At 44.4% G+C, this 20,598-nt stretch overlaps 1 protein-coding gene across 1 annotated transcript; it reads right to left on the bottom strand.

The window, feature by feature from the left end:
- Nucleotides 1-3,875: 3,875 nt before the first annotated feature.
- Nucleotides 3,876-12,630, bottom strand: RLBP1 (retinaldehyde binding protein 1; the record flags this gene model as incomplete). Its single annotated transcript, XM_083371738.1, has 7 exons — nt 3,876-4,034; nt 5,642-5,752; nt 7,174-7,332; nt 7,459-7,637; nt 9,840-10,044; nt 11,109-11,237; nt 12,619-12,630. 7 exons carry the CDS (start codon nt 12,628-12,630, stop codon nt 3,876-3,878), a joined length of 954 nt encoding a protein of 317 aa, XP_083227864.1.
- Between the last annotated feature and the right edge of the window lie 7,968 nt (nt 12,631-20,598).

Raw genomic sequence — 20,598 nt, forward strand, 5'->3', positions numbered from 1 at the left:
TCTACATGGCATTCCTTTGAGCAGTAGTATGGTGTGCAACAAACACAGTGTTCACAAGACTTGTAATCTAAAGGCCGGATTAAATAAACCACGTTGCTAGATTGCAAGAGATCGGCTTAATTTCCTCTCCCAGTTCTCAGGAGGGAAAAAAAATATGAATGTTCAAATTTTCTGTGAGTTGGGGGAAGATCGTTGTGCCCTGTCTGGGTTTGGAGCAAACTACAAGTTGGAAAAACTAAAGAACTCAGCTTTTTCCGGCTATCTGCTAAGTTTGAGAAACGGAGGTCTCAAGTCTCGCCCTTCTTCTGGGGGACTTAGCTTTCCGAGAGATGGCAAAGAAACATCGGATCCCGTCTCTCCCCTCTCCTCAGGTTCTCAAAGTCCCAGAGAGTGAATTTATGCTACGCTGATGGTTCTGCATTCACAAAGCTTCCCCTTCTCTCTCTGCACCCTCAAGAGCCGATGTCCTGTTTAGCTTGAGTAAGAGCCATTGGTCTCGTGAATGGCCCTCTTGTAGGCTTCTTCCAATGGTTACTATTTCGGAGATACCCCTGCTGGCCTGTTCCACCAATCAAGCACGCCTCCGCATTTAGCCATGTGGAGCAGGATAGGGAAGAGAGGGTGACCGCTACGGATCTGATTTCGTGGAACAAGGAGAACAGAAAGGACTTCTCTTTGGATAGCATTCCTGGCTTCCATTTATGGCCTTTACAAGCCACAAGGGGGTATCGCCCCAAGCGGATTATATGTGGATAAGCAGATTAACGGATTGTGTCTCTCTGAGCTCCTGGTTTGAATTTTACACTTGGGGGAAATTGCAGTGGAGCATTGTCTTTAAAACTGAGCATTTGACAGAGGAGAAGCAGAATGTTTCCAGCTATGTGAGATGGCCAGATTAGATAGCCATCTTCGGAGGCATGTGGACCCTGCTCAAGCAACGCTTATATCCATCTAGTATGTAATGAATGGTTGTAAGTTGAGGATTGTAGCATATAAGCGTCGCTTGAGCAGGGTCCGCAAGATTGTCTGGGAAGCTACCCATCCTCTCCACGACCTGTTTTCCTTGTTACCTTCTGGGAGGAGGGGGCTCCGTGGTATCTGAAGCAGAACATCCAGATTCAGCCACAAATTTTGTTCCATACACTTATCAACCTTGTGAACTCTAAAGCTTCCTACTTCCATTAAGTACTCGAGATGGACAGTGAATAATATTTATATCTTATTTATAAGTAAGGGTGTAGGTCTATACATTTGTTGTATATGCTATAGCATGTTTAAATGTGTTATGTATGTGTATGCTTTGAGAGCAAGCAACTAAATTTCATTTTTAATGCGTGCCAATGTGCCCACATGGACTCCAGAAGATGGTAGAGGTCAGGAAGGCCTGGAGGAACATTGTCCATGGGGTTGCGATGGGTCGGACATGACTTCGCAGCTAACAACAATGTGCCCACAGTAAAAAAAATGACAATAAAGTTCTATATCTTATCTATCTATCTCTATCTCTCTGTCCTTCCTATCTATCTATCTATCTATCTATCTATCTATCTATCTATCTATCTATCTATCTATCTATCTATCTATCATCTCTTGTTCTATGTTCAGTTTCCAAAATGTGATTTGAAATCCATTAGTATAGTATTGTAGGAAAAAGCTGCTCTATCTATCTATCTATCTATCTATCTATCTATCTATCTATCTATCTATCTATCTATCATCTATCTATCTATCTATCTATCTATCTATCTATCTATCTATCTATCTATCTATCTATCTATCTATCTATCTATCTATCTGTCTGTCAGACTGTCCTGTAATCCATCTTCTCTAGGATCATTTTGAGGATATGAGCAGGGAAGACAAGAGGCCAGATTCGTGCATCATGCATCAGGACTGCCAGTAATATAAGCTTATTTAGGCTCAATGTTTAGACAAGCCCAGGACTAATAGTAAGAACCAAGGGCTAGAGTTACATGTTGTGATAAGGGGACAAATCCAGTGGGGGCATCATAGCACATGGCAGTTGTCCAAACATTTTCAGCAACCATCGACATTTCCATCAAATTAAAGGTGATCTTAGAAAAAGTATTTTTGAAGTGGATGAAGTCTTTAAGAGGCTGCAGAGTCCCACAATTATTCTTAGCCAAGAATTTGCCACCTTTTAAGGAGCAGGATATTAGGATCTTGAGAGATTTCAAGCAGGCATGAGATGATGGTCATTCCAAGGAAGAAAAATGCAGACTCTTCTGAAAAAAATTGCAGGATGAGGCTTGACTTACGTAAGCAGGAATTTTTTCAGCTATACGTGAAGAAGTATAAAACAGACTGGGACTCCCCCATACGCAAAGTCAGGGCTCTGTCTTTGAGGTACCACCCCCCCTGGGATGAGCTGAAACCCCATAAATTAAGCAAAAGGGACAAAAATCCCATCTGATCTGACTTGCCCTGCCTAATTGCTTAAAGCATATTGGTCTCTCTTTTAAAGCACACAACATAACAAACCATCCTTGTGATTGGCGCATTTAGTTTACTAAAAAAAAAACTTAAGCCAAAGCATGCACGCTAATGGAGCCATTTCTGGTGGCTACAAAACTCATATTTATGATGGAAAATACTGGAAAAAAATATCTCAGCTGGCCTGTAGGTTTCTGCAGGGACTTCCTATTCCAGGGGTGTCAAACTCAATTTCATTGAGGGCCGCATCAGCATTGCGGTTGCCCTCAGGGGGCCAGGTAGGTATGGCCAGGGTGGGCGTGGCCTACTGGGTGGGTGTGGCTAGAGTGGGTGTGGCCTACTGGGTGGGTGTGGCCAGCTTTACATCGTTCGCATCAAGGGTGCCTATGGGGGCCTGGGCAGGAGTGGGACAGATCTGAGGGTCTCTGGCAGGAGGAGGGTCTCTGGGCCAGGGCCAAGGCAGTGGGGGCCATTCCCTCACTGTTTCCAGGATGGCTTCGCGGGCCGCATGAAACCACTTTGCGGACCGCATCCGGCCCCCGGGCCTTGTGTTTGACATGTCTGTCCTATTCTATTCCAGAGGTTTCCCACCTGCACGGCTCCACACAACTTAGAACCATCTTCTGAAGCCCACTAGCGATGTGGTCCTAGAATATACAACTTTGAGCGAAGACATACTTTTCCAATGTCCCAATCCTAATAAGACCAGTTCTAAAGTGGTCCATTGCACACCAGCTGTTGGGCCCAGAGTGAACCAACCCAGCCATAGCGTCTTCTTTGTAGATCCCCAAATTCTCCTCACTAGGGAAGGGTGAGATAGAATGACAGCACCTGTTTCTGGAGAAGTGTGTGTGTGTGTGTGTGTGTGTGTGTGTGTGTGTGTGTGTAGGGGGGGCATCTGCCTTTGGTGACTGAGAGGTTGAAAATGAGAAATGAAAGAGACAGAAGCAGAGCTTATGATCACAATCAGTACGGCCTGTCAATCCAGGTAATCTTCAACTTATGAACGTTCATTTAGCAACCCTTTGAAGTTACCACGACACTGAAGAAGGTGACCATTCCTCACGCTCGTGACCGCTACACCAATCCCCACAGTCACACAATCAAAATTTGCGCCACTTGGCAACTGGCTGTATTTATGATGGGTTTGCAGCATTGTGGTGTCATGGGATCATCCTGTGTGACTTTCCCAGACAGCTTCTGACCGGTCAGTGAGAGAAATCAGATTCGCTTTACAACTGTGATTCACTTAACAACCGTGGCAAAAAATAAAGATGATAAAATCAGTTACTGCTCGTTTAAATAACCCGCCTGGCTTAGCAGTGGAAATTTTGGTCCTAATTGTGGCTATACATTGAGAACTATCTGTACTGGGATTCCAAGAAGAGCTGAGGCTGATCTTCCACCTCAGGCGTCCATTTTTAAAGAGTTGTGTCTTCAGTGTCCATCCAGATCCCAAAAAGCTTCTCGGCGACCATCTTGCCGTCGTATCTGGGCAGGTTGCCTCCAAAATCAGCTGGCAATATATCAGCATCGATCTCTTGAAAGAAGGTGTCAAGCTCATCCCCGTGCACAAAGACCTGAATACGAAAGGAAATGGGTAAGACGTGAGCCAAAGACGGCAGGGACTAATTTTGGAGCTGCTTATCCTGCTTATTTTTTTTAAAAAAAATCCAATTTATGTTTTAATGTCTCTAACCTATCCAAGAGAAGTATTAAGGGGGAATGTGTCTTCCAGTACTGGAAGGGCTGTCATGGAAAAGAAGGGATTGACTTGTTCCCCAAAGCACCAAAGGGCAGGATGAGAAGTAATGGATGGAAACTTGTCAAAAGAGTTCCAACCTGGAATTAAGGAGAAACTTCCTGAAAGAGAGAACAATTATCTCAGGGGCTGCCACAAAGAGGAGGGACTCAAGCTCTTCTCCAAAGCGCCCAAAGGCAGGACAAGAAGCAACGGATGGAAACTAACCAAGGAGAGAAGCAACCTGGAACTAAGGAGAAACTTCCTGACTGTGAGGACAATTAAGCAGTGGAACAACCTGCCTCCAGAAGCTGTGAATGCTCCAACACTGGAAGTTTTTAAGAAGAGAATGGCCAGCCATTTGTCTGAAATGGTATAGGGTTTCCTGCCTGAGCAGGGGGTTGGACTAGATGACCTCCAAGGTCCCTTCCAACTTTATTATTTATTATTTATTATTATTATTATTATTATTATTATTATTATTATTATTATTATTATTATTATTATTATTATTATTATTTCATGGAACCAATGGTGGGATTCAAAGAGGTGAACAACCGGTTCTCTGTGTGGATGCCGCTTCCGGAAGTCCATTCTGGGCCTGGGCAACAAAAAATGAGCTACCTGTTCTGCCGAAGTGGTGCGAACGGGCTGAATCCCATCACTGCATGGAACGGTTTGTCTCTCAAAGTTGAGGGTGATCCCTTACTGGAGGCTTTCCAAAATAAACTGGACAACCGTTTGACCGGAATGTAGCATAGGCTCTCTAGATTTGAGCAAGGAATTGGACAAGGAGCTGTGGATTCTATGTTCTAATCTTAGCTGTTGGGAATATGTTTCTCCACGTTTTCTAGTACTTGAGGGGCTTTCACAGAGAAGAGAAGATTGGCTTCTTCTCCAAAGCACCAGAGGGCAGGACAAGAAGCAATGGATGGGAACTTGTTTAAGGAGAGATCCCACCTGGAACTAAGAAAAAACTTCCCGACAGAGAGAACAATTAATCCATGGAACAGCTTGCTTCCCGGAGTTGTGGGTGCTCCGTCATTGGGAGGTTTTCAAAAATAGACTGGATAATCATTTGACTGGAATGGTATAAGGCAGGGGTAGGCAACCTTGGCTTTTTTATGACTCATGGACTTCAACTCCCAGAATTCCTGAGCCAGCAAAAAAAAAAAAGATTGTAAAATCAGTCACAACTCCCTTAACAAGCACCTGGCCTAGCGATGGAAATTCTGGTCCGAACTGTGGCGATAAGCTGAAGGCTATCTGTACCCAGTGCTTTTTTGTAAAAGAAAAAGGTGCCGGAACTCACACATGTCATACAACCTGCCTTGCCTACCCTACAAGGTTCCATCCAAAAAAGGTGCCGGAACTCCGTTCTGAGCGTTCTATGAGAAACAAAAGCCCTGTCTGTACCACTGTGCAGTCTTTGATGGTACAACTCACCCTTTCCAGGAGCTTGTTCTTCAGGAATGGTTTGACAATATTGTAGGTGGTGGTAAAATACCAAGGCTGATGAATGAAATGAATGGCCTTGAATCGAGCTGGAAACGAATCCTGGGAATTCCAAAGTTAAGGGTGAAAGCCAGAAAAATGGAAGGTGTCTTAAGCAAGATCTCATCTACCCAGAAGCCTAGATTTTTTTCTTAGCCCTGTTCACACAAGACCTCTTCCACTAAAGTAATCAAATGTCCCATTTGATTTTTCTGGCAGTGCACAATCTCAACAACTGGGTCAAAAAGGAACAATTTGTGACTAGGAAGTCATCTCCAACCCCCTCATGTCCATTTTTAGCTGGAAGAAGTCTTACATTTCGTAAGAGAGTCCTGGCAAGGCTAAGGCTACCAGCAATAGCAGTAGCACGTAGACTTATATACCACTTCGCAGTGCTTTACAGCTTTCTCTAAGCAGTTTACAGAGTCAGCATGTTGCCCCCAAACAATCTGGGTCCTCATTTTACCGACCTCAGAAGGATGGAAGGCTGAATCAACCTTGAGTCGGTCAGGATCGAACTGCTGGCAGTGGGCAGAGTTTGCCTGCAATACTGCATTCTAACCACAGCTCTTCTTTAGCAGCAGCAACATCTCCTACCATTTAAACGTTCACTGGTCTTCTTCAGTCTGATCTGTGTTTTGGTCACTGTAAGGGAGTGTTTGCTACCAAATCTTGACAGAGCTCTATCGTATTTATATTTATTTATCAAATTTATTTGCCACCCCTCTCACAGTTCGGGCACGGAAGGGGTTTGGAAGACTAGGTGGACCAGATAGACTAGCTCAGATTTAGCTCTTTTCTTAACATTAATTGACGGGGCAGAATTATTAGCTGGGTCTTTACAGCTAAATCTAACCTTGGGGTTTGCTGACTGCACCCATTAATCAAGAGCACAAAAGAGCAAACTAAACCAGCGTTTCCCAACCTTAGGAACTTGAAGATGCGTGGACTTCAACTCCCAGAATTCCCCAGCCAGCATAGCTGGCTGGGGAATTCTGGAAGTTGAAGTCCACGCATCTTCAAGTTCCTAAGGTTGCAAAACGCTGAACTAAACAATGCAGCAGAGTCTTGCTTAAAGCAAAACATATCTACAAAAACCTGCAGACTCCTGTTATTTACATACAGACGAGGGGAGGGCTGAGCTATTGTGAGTCCTGTCTCAGGGGGTTTCGTGGACCCTTCCTTTAGATGGCAAAAAATATCGCAGAAGTCCCCTGGGACTTCAAAAAGTGCTGCATTTGAGATCGTTTTCTGCCGAAGTGTCCCACTGAAGAGACAAATTCCTTGTGTATCCAATCACATTTGGCCAATAAAGAATTCTATTTATCTATCCCTGGAGCAGTGCCTCCAAATCTTTCCCTATGGCTCCATTGTGCACTGCTACCCCATAGCTTGCCCAAATGTTCTAGCATGATTATTTTATTTAGGGCAATTTCATGATGTTTGGCCTTTGCAACTTGCCAAGGCAAGCAGATAAGGCTCACCTGTAGCATGTCCACCATTTTTTTGAGTTCCGAAGGCTTGATGCCATAGGCTTGCTGCATGGTGAATCCCTTGAAGTTCTCAACGATACAGAAGCCATTGATTTGAGTTTCCTCATTCTCCAGAAGCTTCTCCAAGATCACGCAGTAGGCACGGAGGATCTGTAGTAAAACCATTGGGGAGTAGCAACTCATGCTCCAACATATTCACGGATCTTGCTGCGTTGGCTTTGAAACACCGGCCATAAAACTTTAAAAGATGAGCCATCTTTACCAGACAATACCAACCTCATCAAACGTGATTTCTTCATAATCCCAGTTCTCTATGTTGAACAGCAGCACCACCCGGCCGTATTTATCCCTGTTGCACAAGATGCCAGGGTAGCCAGCCTCAATGGTACTCCGTACTGCCTCAGGGAGCAGGTTTTCAAAGAGTTCTGGATACTGCTGACGGAAGTTGACGTAACCTGGAGTTAGGGATAGAGGCTCTAACAGTGCCACATTAGAGATGTGCAGCACACCAAAGAGGAAGTGGTGACAGAGGTGGGAGGGTATGTCCAGTGAGAGCTGCATGCTTTCAACAAGAAGTTCATCCTCAACTCTGCTCAACAGCTCAATAAACTCAACACTGTTCTTCTGATACAGAAATTACCCATTTCAATTTGAAGGAAGCCAAGGAGGGCAGAACGATATTTTTTTAAAATTATAACCTGGATGCATAAAAATGAAATTTTACACACATGCACCTGAGCATGAACAGAAGACCCTCTTTGAACAAAAGACCTGCTTATCCAGATCCATTTGGGTAGATGTTCCAACGGATATTCTCAGGGCAAACAGACCTTCTCTGCAGCCTCTCCATGTCAGAAATCTGAAACCCATTAGCTCAGAGGTTCCCCAACCTTTTGGGCACCAGGGACCGGTTCCGTGGAGAAAGTTTTTTTCCACGGACCAGAGGGTGCGTGGTTTTGTGTGCTGTCCGCATCCTGCAAATGGGGCTTTGCTTGTTTGTGTGGACCGGTTGCTGGCATGCCATGGCCCGGTACTGGTCCATGGACTGGGGGTTGGGGACCCCTGCATTAGCTGGCAAGTAGACAAACTGACATCTATTGCTAGTGGAAGTAGTGGAGGTATTATACTGAAGGTTTTTAAGAAGAGACTGGGCAGCCACTTGTCTGAAACGTTATAGGGTGTCTTGCTTGATCAGGGGGTTGGACTAGAAGACCTCCACGGTCCCTTCCAACTCTAATGTTCTATTATTACCGTATATACTTGAGTATAAGCCGAATTTTTCAGCCCACTTTTTGGGCTGAAAAATTCCACTTCGGCTTATACTCCAGTCAACAAAAAAAACTTACCGAGGACTTGTGCGCGGCCGAGGCTTTGGTGCTTCCGGGATTGCGCGCACCTCTCCCAAGCAGCCGCCGTCCGGAGACCTGCCGAAGTTTGGGGAGGTTTGGGGAGGTGCGCGCGCACCTCCCCAAACCTCCCCAAACGTCGGCAGGTCTCCGGATCTCCGTGCCTTGCCTGCCTGCTTCTTTCCGCTGCGGAAAGAAGCAGGCAGGCAGGTCACGGAGATCCGGAGACCTGCTGACGTTTGGGGAGGTTTGGGCACCTCCCCAAACCTCCCCAAACGTCGGCAGGTCTCCGGATCTCCGTGCCTTGCCTGCCTGCTTCTTTCCGCAGCGGAAAGAAGCAGGCAGGCAAGGCACGGAGATCCCGAGACCTGCTGACGTTTGGGGAGGTTTGGGGAGGAGATCCGGAGACCTGCTGACGTTTGGGGAGGTTTGGGCACCTCCCCAAACTTCCCCAAACGTCGGCAGGTCTCCGGATCTCCGTGCCTTGCCTGCCTGCTTCTTTCCGCTGCGGAAAGAAGCAGGCAGGCAGGTCACGGAGATCCGGAGACCTGCTGACGTTTGGGGAGGTTTGGGGAGGTGCCCAAACCTCCCCAAACGTCAGCAGGTCTCCGGATCTCCGTGACCTGCCTGCCTGCTTCTTTCCGCTGCGAAACGAAGCAGCCTGCCTGCTTCTTTCCGCTGCGGAACGAAGCAGCCTGAACGAAGCAGGCTGCTTCTTTCCACTGCGGAAAGAAGCAGCCTTCTTTCCGCAGCGGAAAGAAGCAGCCTGCCTGCTTCTTTCCGCTGCGGAACGAAGCAGCCTGAACGAAGCAGGCTGCTTCTTTCCACTGCGGAAAGAAGCAGCCTTCTTTCCGCAGCGGAAAGAAGCAGCCTGCCTGCTTCTTTCCGCTGCGGAACGAAGCAGCCTGCCTGCTTCTTTCCGCTGCGGAACGAAGCAGCCGGCGGCGGAGGCTTGCAGAACGGCGGATCGGCTTATACTCAAGTCACCAACTTTTTCCAGTTTTTGGGGGTGAAATTGGGGGTCTCGGCTTATACTCGAGTCGGCTTATACTCAAGTATATACGGTATTCTATTCCGTTCTGTTCTATTCTCTTCTGATAGTGCTACTCCCAGCAATTTGAGTAATATAACTCATCCCAGCCAACCAACAAGCCCAGCGTCTTAACCACTGACCCATCACGCCACCCAAGCTGAGAGATGGACTTCTGTAAAAATCATTGCAACCAGTAAATAAATACAGTTCAACCCCCAACGAGTGATAATTATGGATCTACATGTCTGCAGGGAAGCGTCCAATGGAAGACTCCCCACCTTTAATCAAATCATAAGCTCTGTTGATATCAAACTTGCGGGCACGTATGAAACGGAGGAGGAAAGCATCATCCTTCCCCTGCATTTTCTCAGCAACTGCTTTGCAGATGTCTTCTCCATCTTTCGCTTTCTCTTGGATAAGTTCGTGAAGCTCTTTCACGGCTAACTCACGTTTCTCTAGGGTCTCGTTCAATTCGTCTTTAGCCTAGGGACAAGAGGCAAAGAGAATGTGACAGGTAGACCATGAGTTGGAGGATCATACTGGAATCTCAAGAAAGTGGACTTTCTTGCATTTCTTTGAAGACTCAGCTGACCTTAAGGACACAGGTAAATCTCCAAGTGGCCTCAACGGCTCTCTAAATGAATGCAAATGACCAGCTGTCTGCAAGGAGTATATAAATCCTTCTATTTCCCCACCATCCAGTCAGAGCTAAAGAAGCTTGTTGGATGAGAAGCAAAACTTCTTCAAAGGAAAAACAAGAAAGTCCAGTTGTCTCCTGAAAAAGCACCTTTGGGACAGTGTCAGAGTCCTTCCTAAAGTGGAATCCACATTGTAACTGTTATTTATACGTAGGAAGGAACATTTTAAGCACGTGGGGAATTATTCCTTTAAACTAATGGTTCCTCTTCCATACCAAGAGTGCTTGTGAATCAAACCAACATTTTGAACTAGACTGAACTGACATCCGAGGAGTCAACTATTGACTATTGTAAGTTGGAGTGGGAGCTTATAATACAGTACTGTAGTTAACGCTGCCCTATTTTTTGGAGTTTGGTGCCATCCAGTGGCTAATAGTAATTATATTTCTCTCTGTCACCCAGGCTTGGTTTAGTCTTAAAGGATTTTAGGATTAGGTGGCCAAGGCTGTGAAGTAAATGGTTGCAGCTCTTAAAGTGAATAAGATGATCAATGTTAGGTAGGTGAGCATAGATTAAAACAGGGGTCTTCAAACTTGGCCCTTTTATGACTTGTGGACTTCAACTCCCAGAATTGCCTGGCTGTGGAATTCTGGGAGTTGAAGTCCACAAGTCATAAAAGGGCCAAGTTTGAAGACCCCTAGATTAAAAGGTCTGAGTGACATGCAAAATAGCACAAGGAACTTGCAGCCAAATATATTTTACAGTCCTCCCTAAAGCAGATCCTTCAGTCAGGATAAAATGGGTGGCAAGTCTAGCCAGCCAACAGATCTGTGCTAAATGTTTTTCTTGGCCATCTTCTGCATCTGGTTCCTGCTTCCGTCATTCTCCCCAATTTTACACGATGCTCACCTTCTGCAAGGTGTGTGCGGGGATATTATCATGCTTCCCAAACACAGGACCATGGTCGCTGGTGCTCAGTCGCTCAAGTTTAGTACGCAAAGCCTGCTCCTCTTCCGAAACTTGCCTGAAGGTGCCAGTCTGGGAGTGAAATTGCAAGATGAAGGTCAGGCAACAATTTAGAATAGAATAGAATAGAATAGAATAGAATAGAATAGAATAGAATAGAATAGAATAGAATAGAATAGAATAGAATAGAATGGAATGGAATGGAATGGAATGGAATGGAATGGAATGGAATGGAATGGAATGGAATGGAATGGAATGGAATGGAATGGAATGGAATGGAATGGAATGGAATAGAATGGAATGGAATGGAATGGAATGGAATGGAATGGAATGGAATAGAATAGAATTTGGAATAGACTAGACTAGACTAGACTAGATAGAACAGAACAGAACAGAATAGAATATCTTTGTCGTCACTGTGTAACTCACAACGAAATTAAGTGCTGTCCACAGTGCACACTACACACAAGTAAAAACCACAAATAAGAACATATGTTATATACACACATCCCTCACATTCAATTCAGTGTTGCACTGTACAGTGGTATTTAATATGGTTACACTCTGGGATTAAAAACTATTTTTCAGCCTATTTGTCTTTGTTTTTATTAAACTGTATCGCCTGCCGGATGGTAATAGTTCATGAAAAGAATGTCCAGGATGAGATGAGTCTTTAAGAATATTTTGAGCTTTCCTAAGACGACGGGAACTGTACAGTTCGTCCAGGGGGTGGGGTGGGAGGAGAAGGCAGCCAATAATCCTCTGGGCGAAGGTAATGACTCTCTGGAGTCATTTGGGATGCAAAGGAGGAAAGATTCAGACTAGCAACGGCAGGAGAGGCTGGGAACCCTTTTGGCTGCAAGTTCATGCAGCACTAAATCGCAATCAAGACAATTCCATTTTAGCCTAGCTTGCTTATGGAGGCAATTCATGCTTTAGTTTTTGGGGTAGGGACACCTTGGCTACGTTTGCATATATTTTCCCATATTTAACTACTGAACCATAATTAAGTTCATTTGGCCTGATTTGCTGGATTTACATAGCACAGGGAACAGAAAAACAGTTAGAAGATAGAATAATGGAGTTGGAAGGGATCTTGGCGGCCTTCTAATCCAACCCGCCCAGATTCGTTTTGATATGAAATGGGTGGCAAGGAAATTTAACAAATAAATAACGCGCCCCCCCCCTTACTCAAGCAGGAGGCCTTATACTATCTGGGCAGATAGCTACCCAGCTGTTCTTGAAAACCTCCTGGGACACAGCACCCATGAATTCCCAGACTGGGCTTGAATAATATGCCAGACCAAAATGGGGTTTGCTGCTTTGGAGTTTGGTGTGTTGGGTGACCGGAGCTAATTCTGCTGAAGAGAAAGTTTGAATCTGGCATCTTTCCCAACAGTTATCCCCAGTGAGAACTTGAGCACGGGAACAAAGGAAGGGAGTTAAAACTCACCATTGCCGTCATCTTTGCACTCCAATCTAGCCCCTGGGAGAAAGAAAAAGAGACAGAAGAACATAGGGGAACCCTGTTAGCAGGCAAACCTGTGATTAGACAAGGTTTGTCTAATAATGACTGAATGGATTAACCACACTTAACTGGACTAACAGAATAACAGAGTTGGAAGAGACTTTGGACGTCTTGTATTCAGTGGTGGGATTCAGCCGGTTTGCACCAGTTCGGCAGAACCGGTAGCTAATTTTTTGTTGCCCAGGTCCAGAACGGACTTCCGGAAGCGGCATCCACACAGATAACCGGTTGTTCACATATTTGAATCCCACCACTGCTTCTAGTCCAACCCTCTGCTCAAGCAGAACACCCTATACCGTTCTGAACAAATGGCTGTCCAGTCTCTTCTTAAAAACATTCAGTGATGGAGTACCCACAACTTCTGGAGTCAAGCAGTCCCACGGGTTAATTGTTCTCACTATCAGGAAATTTCTCCATGTTGCTTAGTACTAACATTGCATGCTCACCAAGCAAACAGCATTACAGCAATGCAGTATCTGAACCCATCCACAACAGCAATAGCACCTAGACTTATATACCGCTTCCTAGTGCGGTATATAACTGCCTCTAAGTGGTTTACAGAGTCAGCATCTTTGCCCCCAACAACCTCGGAAGGATGGAAGGCTGAGTCAACCTTGAGCCGGTCAAAACCAATCAAGGTGCATTGTATCTTATGCAATATGCAAATCCAGTCACCTGCAGCATAATTACACATCGCTAACTACACCAGCCTCCTTCATTAGGGACAAAAGCACAGTCTTGTGCCATCTGGCAAGCTTTTGAAATGGGCGAGTCTCAGGATGGCTTCTCCAGGTCTTCTGTCCATAAAACGTTTAAACCAAGCTGGAAAAATACCACTGATTCTTCAGTCTACAATGAAGCCAGTCTCATTAAGCTGGTGCCACACTTCTAAGGAAGCCTACATTGGACTCCGCTGGTTAGAATCATTCTTGGGATGGAGCAAATGCTTTGAATGCAGAAGCAGCTGGATTGACCGCCTGGCAACTACCTTGACAACAAACCGAGATACACCCATGGAGAAGACTTTTACCGTGGATATTATTCAGCCAGTAGATAAATAGTCTTAACTCCGTAGAAACCGTACACAATGACTCGAACTCCTACATGGTTTTTGACATGGAGACTTGGGCTCCATCGCCGCTCCTATTCTTTTTTTATTTTTTTTAAAGCTTCAGTAAAACTGTGGCATCTTTGGCTAGAGAAACAGAATTCTGGCTACATTGCAAAACTTCAGTAAGTAAAATACTCACAAAGGATGCCAAGATACCCAAGGAAGATCTCTGGTGGGAAATCCTGAAACCAAGAGTGAGGAATTTTTATGCAGGCAGGTTGCAGGGAAGCCAGTGGGACTGGAAAGAAGCAAAGAAAACTCCTGTTAGTAACGCTGGGCTGGGATTAGGCCGTCCCGGGGCATTGCTCAGGAGACCTGCATAATGAGGTCAATCCAAACCAGGGCAGGGATTCCCATGGAAGAAAAGTACAAAAAGGCAAAGGAACAAAGACAGAGCAGCGGCCAAGGAGATTTGGCTCAGCGAAATGCATAACGAGGGACGTTGATGGGATTCTGGGACCGATTAACCGTGCAGAAAAGCCTCTTATTTTTATAAGTGGGCCAGACTCATTAGCGTAACTTGGAGGGAGAATGAAGGATTCATTCGTTGCAAGTGAGACAAAAGGCAGAGACTGCAACTCCCATCAAGGAGGAAGAGCAACTTCATGGCGAATCAGACATTTTTCATACGTGAGGTCCATATTCTCTTCCTGCCATGTCCGTGTGCGTATTTGTGTGTCTGTATCCTCTCTCAGCATGGGGATGCAGGTTCTCTTTATATCCATGGCAATTAAATCCATCACTGCTTCTTTCCACCATTCCTTTGCTTAAACAGGCTCTTTGCCTCGTGCTTTAAGCTTTTGAAGTTGAGTGTCTGCTGACATAACGGACTTCCCTGCCCTGAGAACTGATCACTCCCAGCTTATGTCTCACACTTTGGTTGATGTCTCAGTGTGTGATCTAGCCAGACCTTCCATACCAATTATGAGCGATTGGCCTCTCCTTCGACTTGAGCCCTTCCTAGAAGCATCTGCTGGGATCTGGAACACGATTCCCTTTGCTTGATCCAGGAGGATTCATCTTAAGTCCTTATGTATTCGTCAGTCTATTCTCTCCACACAGAACGGGGCAGACGCTAAAGGACTAGAGTCAGTCCTTGACGTACGAGGTTTAAAGTTATGACAACCTTGGAAATGTGACTTATGAACCAGGCTTCCAGTTGTGACCATTGCACCAGTGTCACGTGGTCGCAATTCGGGTGCTTGGTAACTGGTTCACATTTACAGCAGCTGCAGCGTCTTGTGAACAAGTGATCGTGATTTGCCACCTTCCCAGATGGCTTTGGAAAAACAGTTGATTGGGGAAACCAGATTCGCTTAATGACGTGACTTACTTAACATCTGCATGATTCCCTTAATGACCAGGGTAAACATGGCCCTTAAAATCTGTTCTGAAAATTCCAATCCCAGTTTAGTCCCATATATTGAAGACTACCTGTACAATTAAGTTACAGAGGGAAGGGAGGACAACAGGGAACAAATGATGACATGTCCCTGAAGACACCATCACAATGACACCAGAATACATTTGCTATTTGCATCCTTTGTTATTTGTCATTTTTTGCAAGTAGTCATTCTGTTGTCATCACAACATGTGCTTGGCACACCTGGAGTTATGCCCATTCACATTTTAAATTTTATGTGTTCATTTTCATCCATTGTGGGAGAGTCCCTCTCTCTCTCTCTCTCTTTTGGGGGGTTCCCATGTTGCATCAAACAATAGTGTACTGATTTATGGAATAAGCTACAAATAGCAGAATGTTCATAATGTGCTCAGCCATTATTTGCCCTGGTTAATAATCCACAGCAGCTAGGTTCATATCACAAGGCAAGTTAAATGAGTCAAAGCTTGGATTATCACATGTGGTCACAGGCCGTTCCTCTAATAGGAACAGAAGATTAGTTTAGATTCAGATTAAAAAGAGTAGGCAATGGAGAGACTATTAAAGTTAGCTGACGGTTCCTTTAACTTAGAAAGATTCCAGATTCAAAGAAAGAAGATGTAGGTCCAGTGGAGAGCAACTGAAAGATGAAATATGTGTTTTTTTAATTGCTTGGGTGGGGATGTAAGGATTTGGAATTCCATGGTACCAGGACTGTGGGAGGGAAATATGTGTTCCAATTGTGGGTGCAGATCTAGGAGAGAGAGAGAGAGAGAGAGAGAGAGAGAGAGAGGGAGGGAGGGAGGGAGGGAGGGGGAGGGAGGGAGGGAGGGAGGGAGGGAGAGAGAGAGAGAGAGAGAGAGGGAGGGAGGGAGGGAGAGGGAGGGAGGGAGGGAGGGAGGGAGGGAGAGAGAGAGAGAGAGAGAGAGAGAGAGAGAGAGAGAGAGAGAGAGAGAGAGAGAACTGTCAATGGAACTTGTGTGGAGAATGCACAATAAGGGTTCAGCCAAATGCCATTTTGATCTCTTCCCCCCCCCCCAAAGCTTCTGATTGGGCATCTACACATTTGACAGTTTTCATAAATGGTATTATTTGACTCTCATTAAGCAAACACAATAGTGTATTTAGACCTTGATGTCCAATACTCATTTGTTATTGTCTGCAGCGGCTCTGTCTGAAGGGCGGAAAGATGAAAAATATGTCTTTCTAGCCTATCTACATATGAAAGCCGGATCTTGAAATGGCCCACTGGTATTTTGCAGCAGAATGACCGGGCCGTTAACTAGGTCACCTAAGCAAAAGCAGGAGCAGCCTTGCAACCTCCACCTGGTGGTATGCGAGCCACTAAGACAGCAGATTTCCAAGTAGCTAACAGCTCAGTACATGATGTTCTAAAGGCAGCACATCAAGTAGAACAATGCAATCTGTTCATGGGAACATCTAATAGTGGGAGAAGTAGGAGGAGCTAGAAAGTCCGTTCCAGCAATGATCTTAGCTAGCCCAAACTATTAAGCAGGGTCATGCAAGGTGGAACATAATGAAGTCCCAGAGCTGCTAGGTTAGGAAACTGGAAAAAAAATATATCCTAAAAGGCAATGGAGTCTTTATCTTCGTCTTTAGACAGGCCATCTCATCTGTTTTGGCAGGCAAAACCAGGCATATAAAGAATCCAGTTGCTGCATTGAATGTTCTTTGTTGACTGCAATAGCAATAGCACTTACATACAGCTTCATGGTGCTTTTACAGCCCTCTCTAAGCAGTTTATAGAGTCAGCCCTCAACAATTTGGGTCCCTATTTTACCGACCTCGGAAGGATGGAAGGCTGAGTCAACCTTAAGCTAGTCAGAATAGAACTGCTGACAATGAGCAGAATCAGCCTGCACTACTGTGCCCCCGTGGCTCAGTTTAACCCAACTTACTGACTGCAAATGAGCGACGTGAACTAGGTATTATTCCTCTATTCTTGCACATTTGACGTCAAATTGTAGCGTTTTACTCTTTTTTTGTTCAAAATCCTTTCCTGCCAATTATCATTTCCGGAAAACAAAGGTAGAAAGTTTCTTTCATATCCTTGATATTTTGCCCAATGTTGACTCACTTTCATGACCTTCTCTTCAGAGAATCCACTCTAGCCAATTTCTTAGTCATTTTTACAATGTCTCCTCCATTCTGCTTGCAGCAATTGCTCTCAAAGTGCTGTTGCTGTATCTCCTAAATTACCTTAGTACTTCTACTACTTTGAAACCTGTATTTGGAATAATAATAATAATAATAATAATAATAATAATAATAATAATAATAATAATAATAATAATAATAATAATAAATCTTCCATCCATGTGGAAGATACTTAAAAAATGTTTGATGAAATGGATTGTCTTGATGCCTGGTTAGATTTGATGCCAATAAATTCCAAGGTGTTATAAAAGAGCATTAAGATGGTTCTTCCATGAAGAGGACAAATAACAGGGTGCCCTGATAATAAATTAGATTTGAATTTTCCAGTGTCTTTACATATTCTTTTGCTTTATTTTCTTAGATAACTGACACTCTTTTCAAAGGCACCTGGAATACCATTTTAATAAATATTAACTACCACGGTCTGTAACATAATGTTTTGATGTGGGTAGCATTCCATCTACTTCATGACACTCACCCCTTCTCACCATTAAATTTAATCTATATTTTGCAACCACCAAAATTTTATTCTTTTCCTCACTTTGTGATTTTTTTCCTACATTTTTTTCTTATAAATTTGACAGTTTGATAATAATAACATTTATATACCCTAGTTACCCTAGGCCTTGCAGATACCTGTGTCTACTCCATGGGGGTGACACTGACTGTATAAAGAAATCTACTTCTCCTAACAGTGGAGTAGAGAAAAATAATAAAATAACAATAGCAGCTAGAGTCTCAAGAAAAATGACATTCTTAAGGAATAAGGCCAAGTTGTACTAATCAGTGGGGATTATGGTTCTCCTTGATTGACTCCTTCCATTCAACAGTGCAAGGTTTCAAAGAAAGCTTGAAAAACAAGCTGTGCATTTGCAGAAAGACCACATGGATTACAGTAATCCTCATTTTCTGAATAAAAGTAAAAGTTTCTTGTAAGTTGAACTTGACTGCTGGCGATTTTTTTTATAGGCTTATTCATGCTGTTCTCTTAGCAATTGTGTGGAAGTGATTTTGCTCCTCTCTTATTCCGGAATACCTTTTGATTTCTCCATAGATTTCCCATCCAATAACAACACACTTCTGATCCTGTGTAGTGCAGAATTCCTGGATTCAGTTTTCTCTCATAGGCTTTATAATTCTCAGAACACACAAGGGATAGTAGTTTGGACATGCCCGACAGACAATCTGCATAATCTACAACAGTGTTTTTCAAACCTGGGCACTTTAAGATATGTAGACTTCCCACATAAAGAATTCCCCAACCAACAGGATAATAATAATTTATTTATTTATTTATTTTATTGAATTTATATACCGCCCTTACCCGAAGGACTCAGGGCGGTTTACAGGGTACTTAAAACATCATCATCATCACGACGACGATGATGGGGTGATGATGATGATAGAGTTGGAAGGAACCTTGGAGGTCTTCTAGTCCAACCCCCCAGACAGAAAGATGGCTCTGGGAAAGCTGACTACATGTAGTAGGGAGTGGGGTTTTATACCTTCTTGGGCTTTTGTTTGGAGTTGTTCCTGTGATGTGAACTTTGAACTGAGTCTGAGTGTGCCTTTCTGGCATTCTGATGATGGTGGGTTAATCCTATTATGTCCCAAAGGTCATATCCTGGTTCCCCGAGGCTGTGGCTGATGACTGCTGGATTTTTTTGGTGTGAGGGATTGTTGATTCTAGGGATCTTTGTTTTTCTAATCCCATCAGCTCCAAGCTTCTTGGCTCCAATCTTTCTGACAAGATGATCACATCTGCATTTCTGCAGACCTGGTTTCTGTTTGGGGCAGAGAGACTTGGGTGGGGTTGGGGGTTGGTTTTTGCCTTTAAGATCCTTTGGGGAAATATAATATTTTGCCTTTTAATATTCCCCAAAATATTTCTTTCTCAGGGGTGGGGGGGCTGACTTCCCACACTATATAAATGATTTACTAAACAAATAAACAAATCTCTGCCCACTGAAGGAAAAAAAAGGTGTGGGAAGCTTCTCAGAAGGGATCGTGGCTCTTTTTTTCCGGAAAGTAAAAGAAAAAAATGCTTTCAGACTTACAGGACCGATCTCAGCCCTTTTAAGGTAGCCTAGACAAGAAGCACAATGAGGAGTCTGGGTTGTCCTTGTCTTACAACCACAACAGACCCCCAACATTTCTGTTGCTAAGTAAGACATTTGTTAAGGGGATTTTGCTCCGTTTTATGGCCTTCCTTGCCACAGCCATTAAGTGAATCGCTGTCATTATTAAGTTACTTTTTTCCCCAACGCCACTGTAACTTATGTACTAATTTATTACGGGCATTGTTGTTTAATTACTTTTTAATTTTTGTATCCTGTTTTTTATTATGTATTGCCCTGTTCACCGCCCTGAGTCCTTCGGGAGAAGGGCGGTATACAAATTAAATTATTAAATTAATTAAATTAAATTAAACTTTGAACGGTCACTAAATGAACTGTTGTTAAGTTGGATTGGTGAACAAAAACCTCCCCTTCCCTCCTTGCAAAATGCTCAGTGGTGGGGCCAGAGCAGGGCTCTTCAAACTTGGCCCTTTTATGACTTGTGGACTTCAACTTCCAGAATTCCTCAGCCAGGCAGGCTGGCTGAGGAATTCTGGGAGTTGAAGTCCACAAATCATAAAAGGGCCAAGTCTGAAGACTCCCGTGGGCTAGAGGTACGGATGGGGACTCTGTCGTTCACTAAACACGTGGGAATGCATGCCTCCCGCGATGCCAGAGAGCTTCCTCGTTGCCCCCTCTCAAAGCTGGCGCGGGTTCCCTAATTTTACTCCCATCCAAACAAACCTGGGATTTCAATTGGACAAGATAAATGCAACGGCAAATCCGCAAGGAATGCAACTTAGAACCACCCCGCTAAGATCTCTGGCGAGAGAGTGTTAAACGGCCGGGACAAATACCGGCACCCGCGACATTTTTTACGAAGAAAAAAAAACTCGCGTGGGTATTAAAACGGGAGAGACGGGGACTCGAACCGGTGGCCTCGAAACAACCGGACGGAGAAAACCCGAGGGCGCCACGGCTCCATCCGGGTTTTTGCGGAGAAGCCGGAAATGATAGGAGGAGAAGCGGGGATTGGTTGCCTAGGGAAACGGGAGAGGGGAAAAAACAAAAAAAAAAAGCAATCGCTTTGAGGGGGCGGGGCTTGTTCTGTACACTTCCTGGGCGGGAGATTCGACTCTCGGAAAGGCTGGCGAGGAAGGCGGGATGCGTCGATAAGG

This window comes from Vipera ursinii, assembly GCF_947247035.1.
Source record: "Vipera ursinii genome assembly, chromosome: 11".
NCBI classification, from domain to species: domain Eukaryota; kingdom Metazoa; phylum Chordata; class Lepidosauria; order Squamata; family Viperidae; genus Vipera; species Vipera ursinii.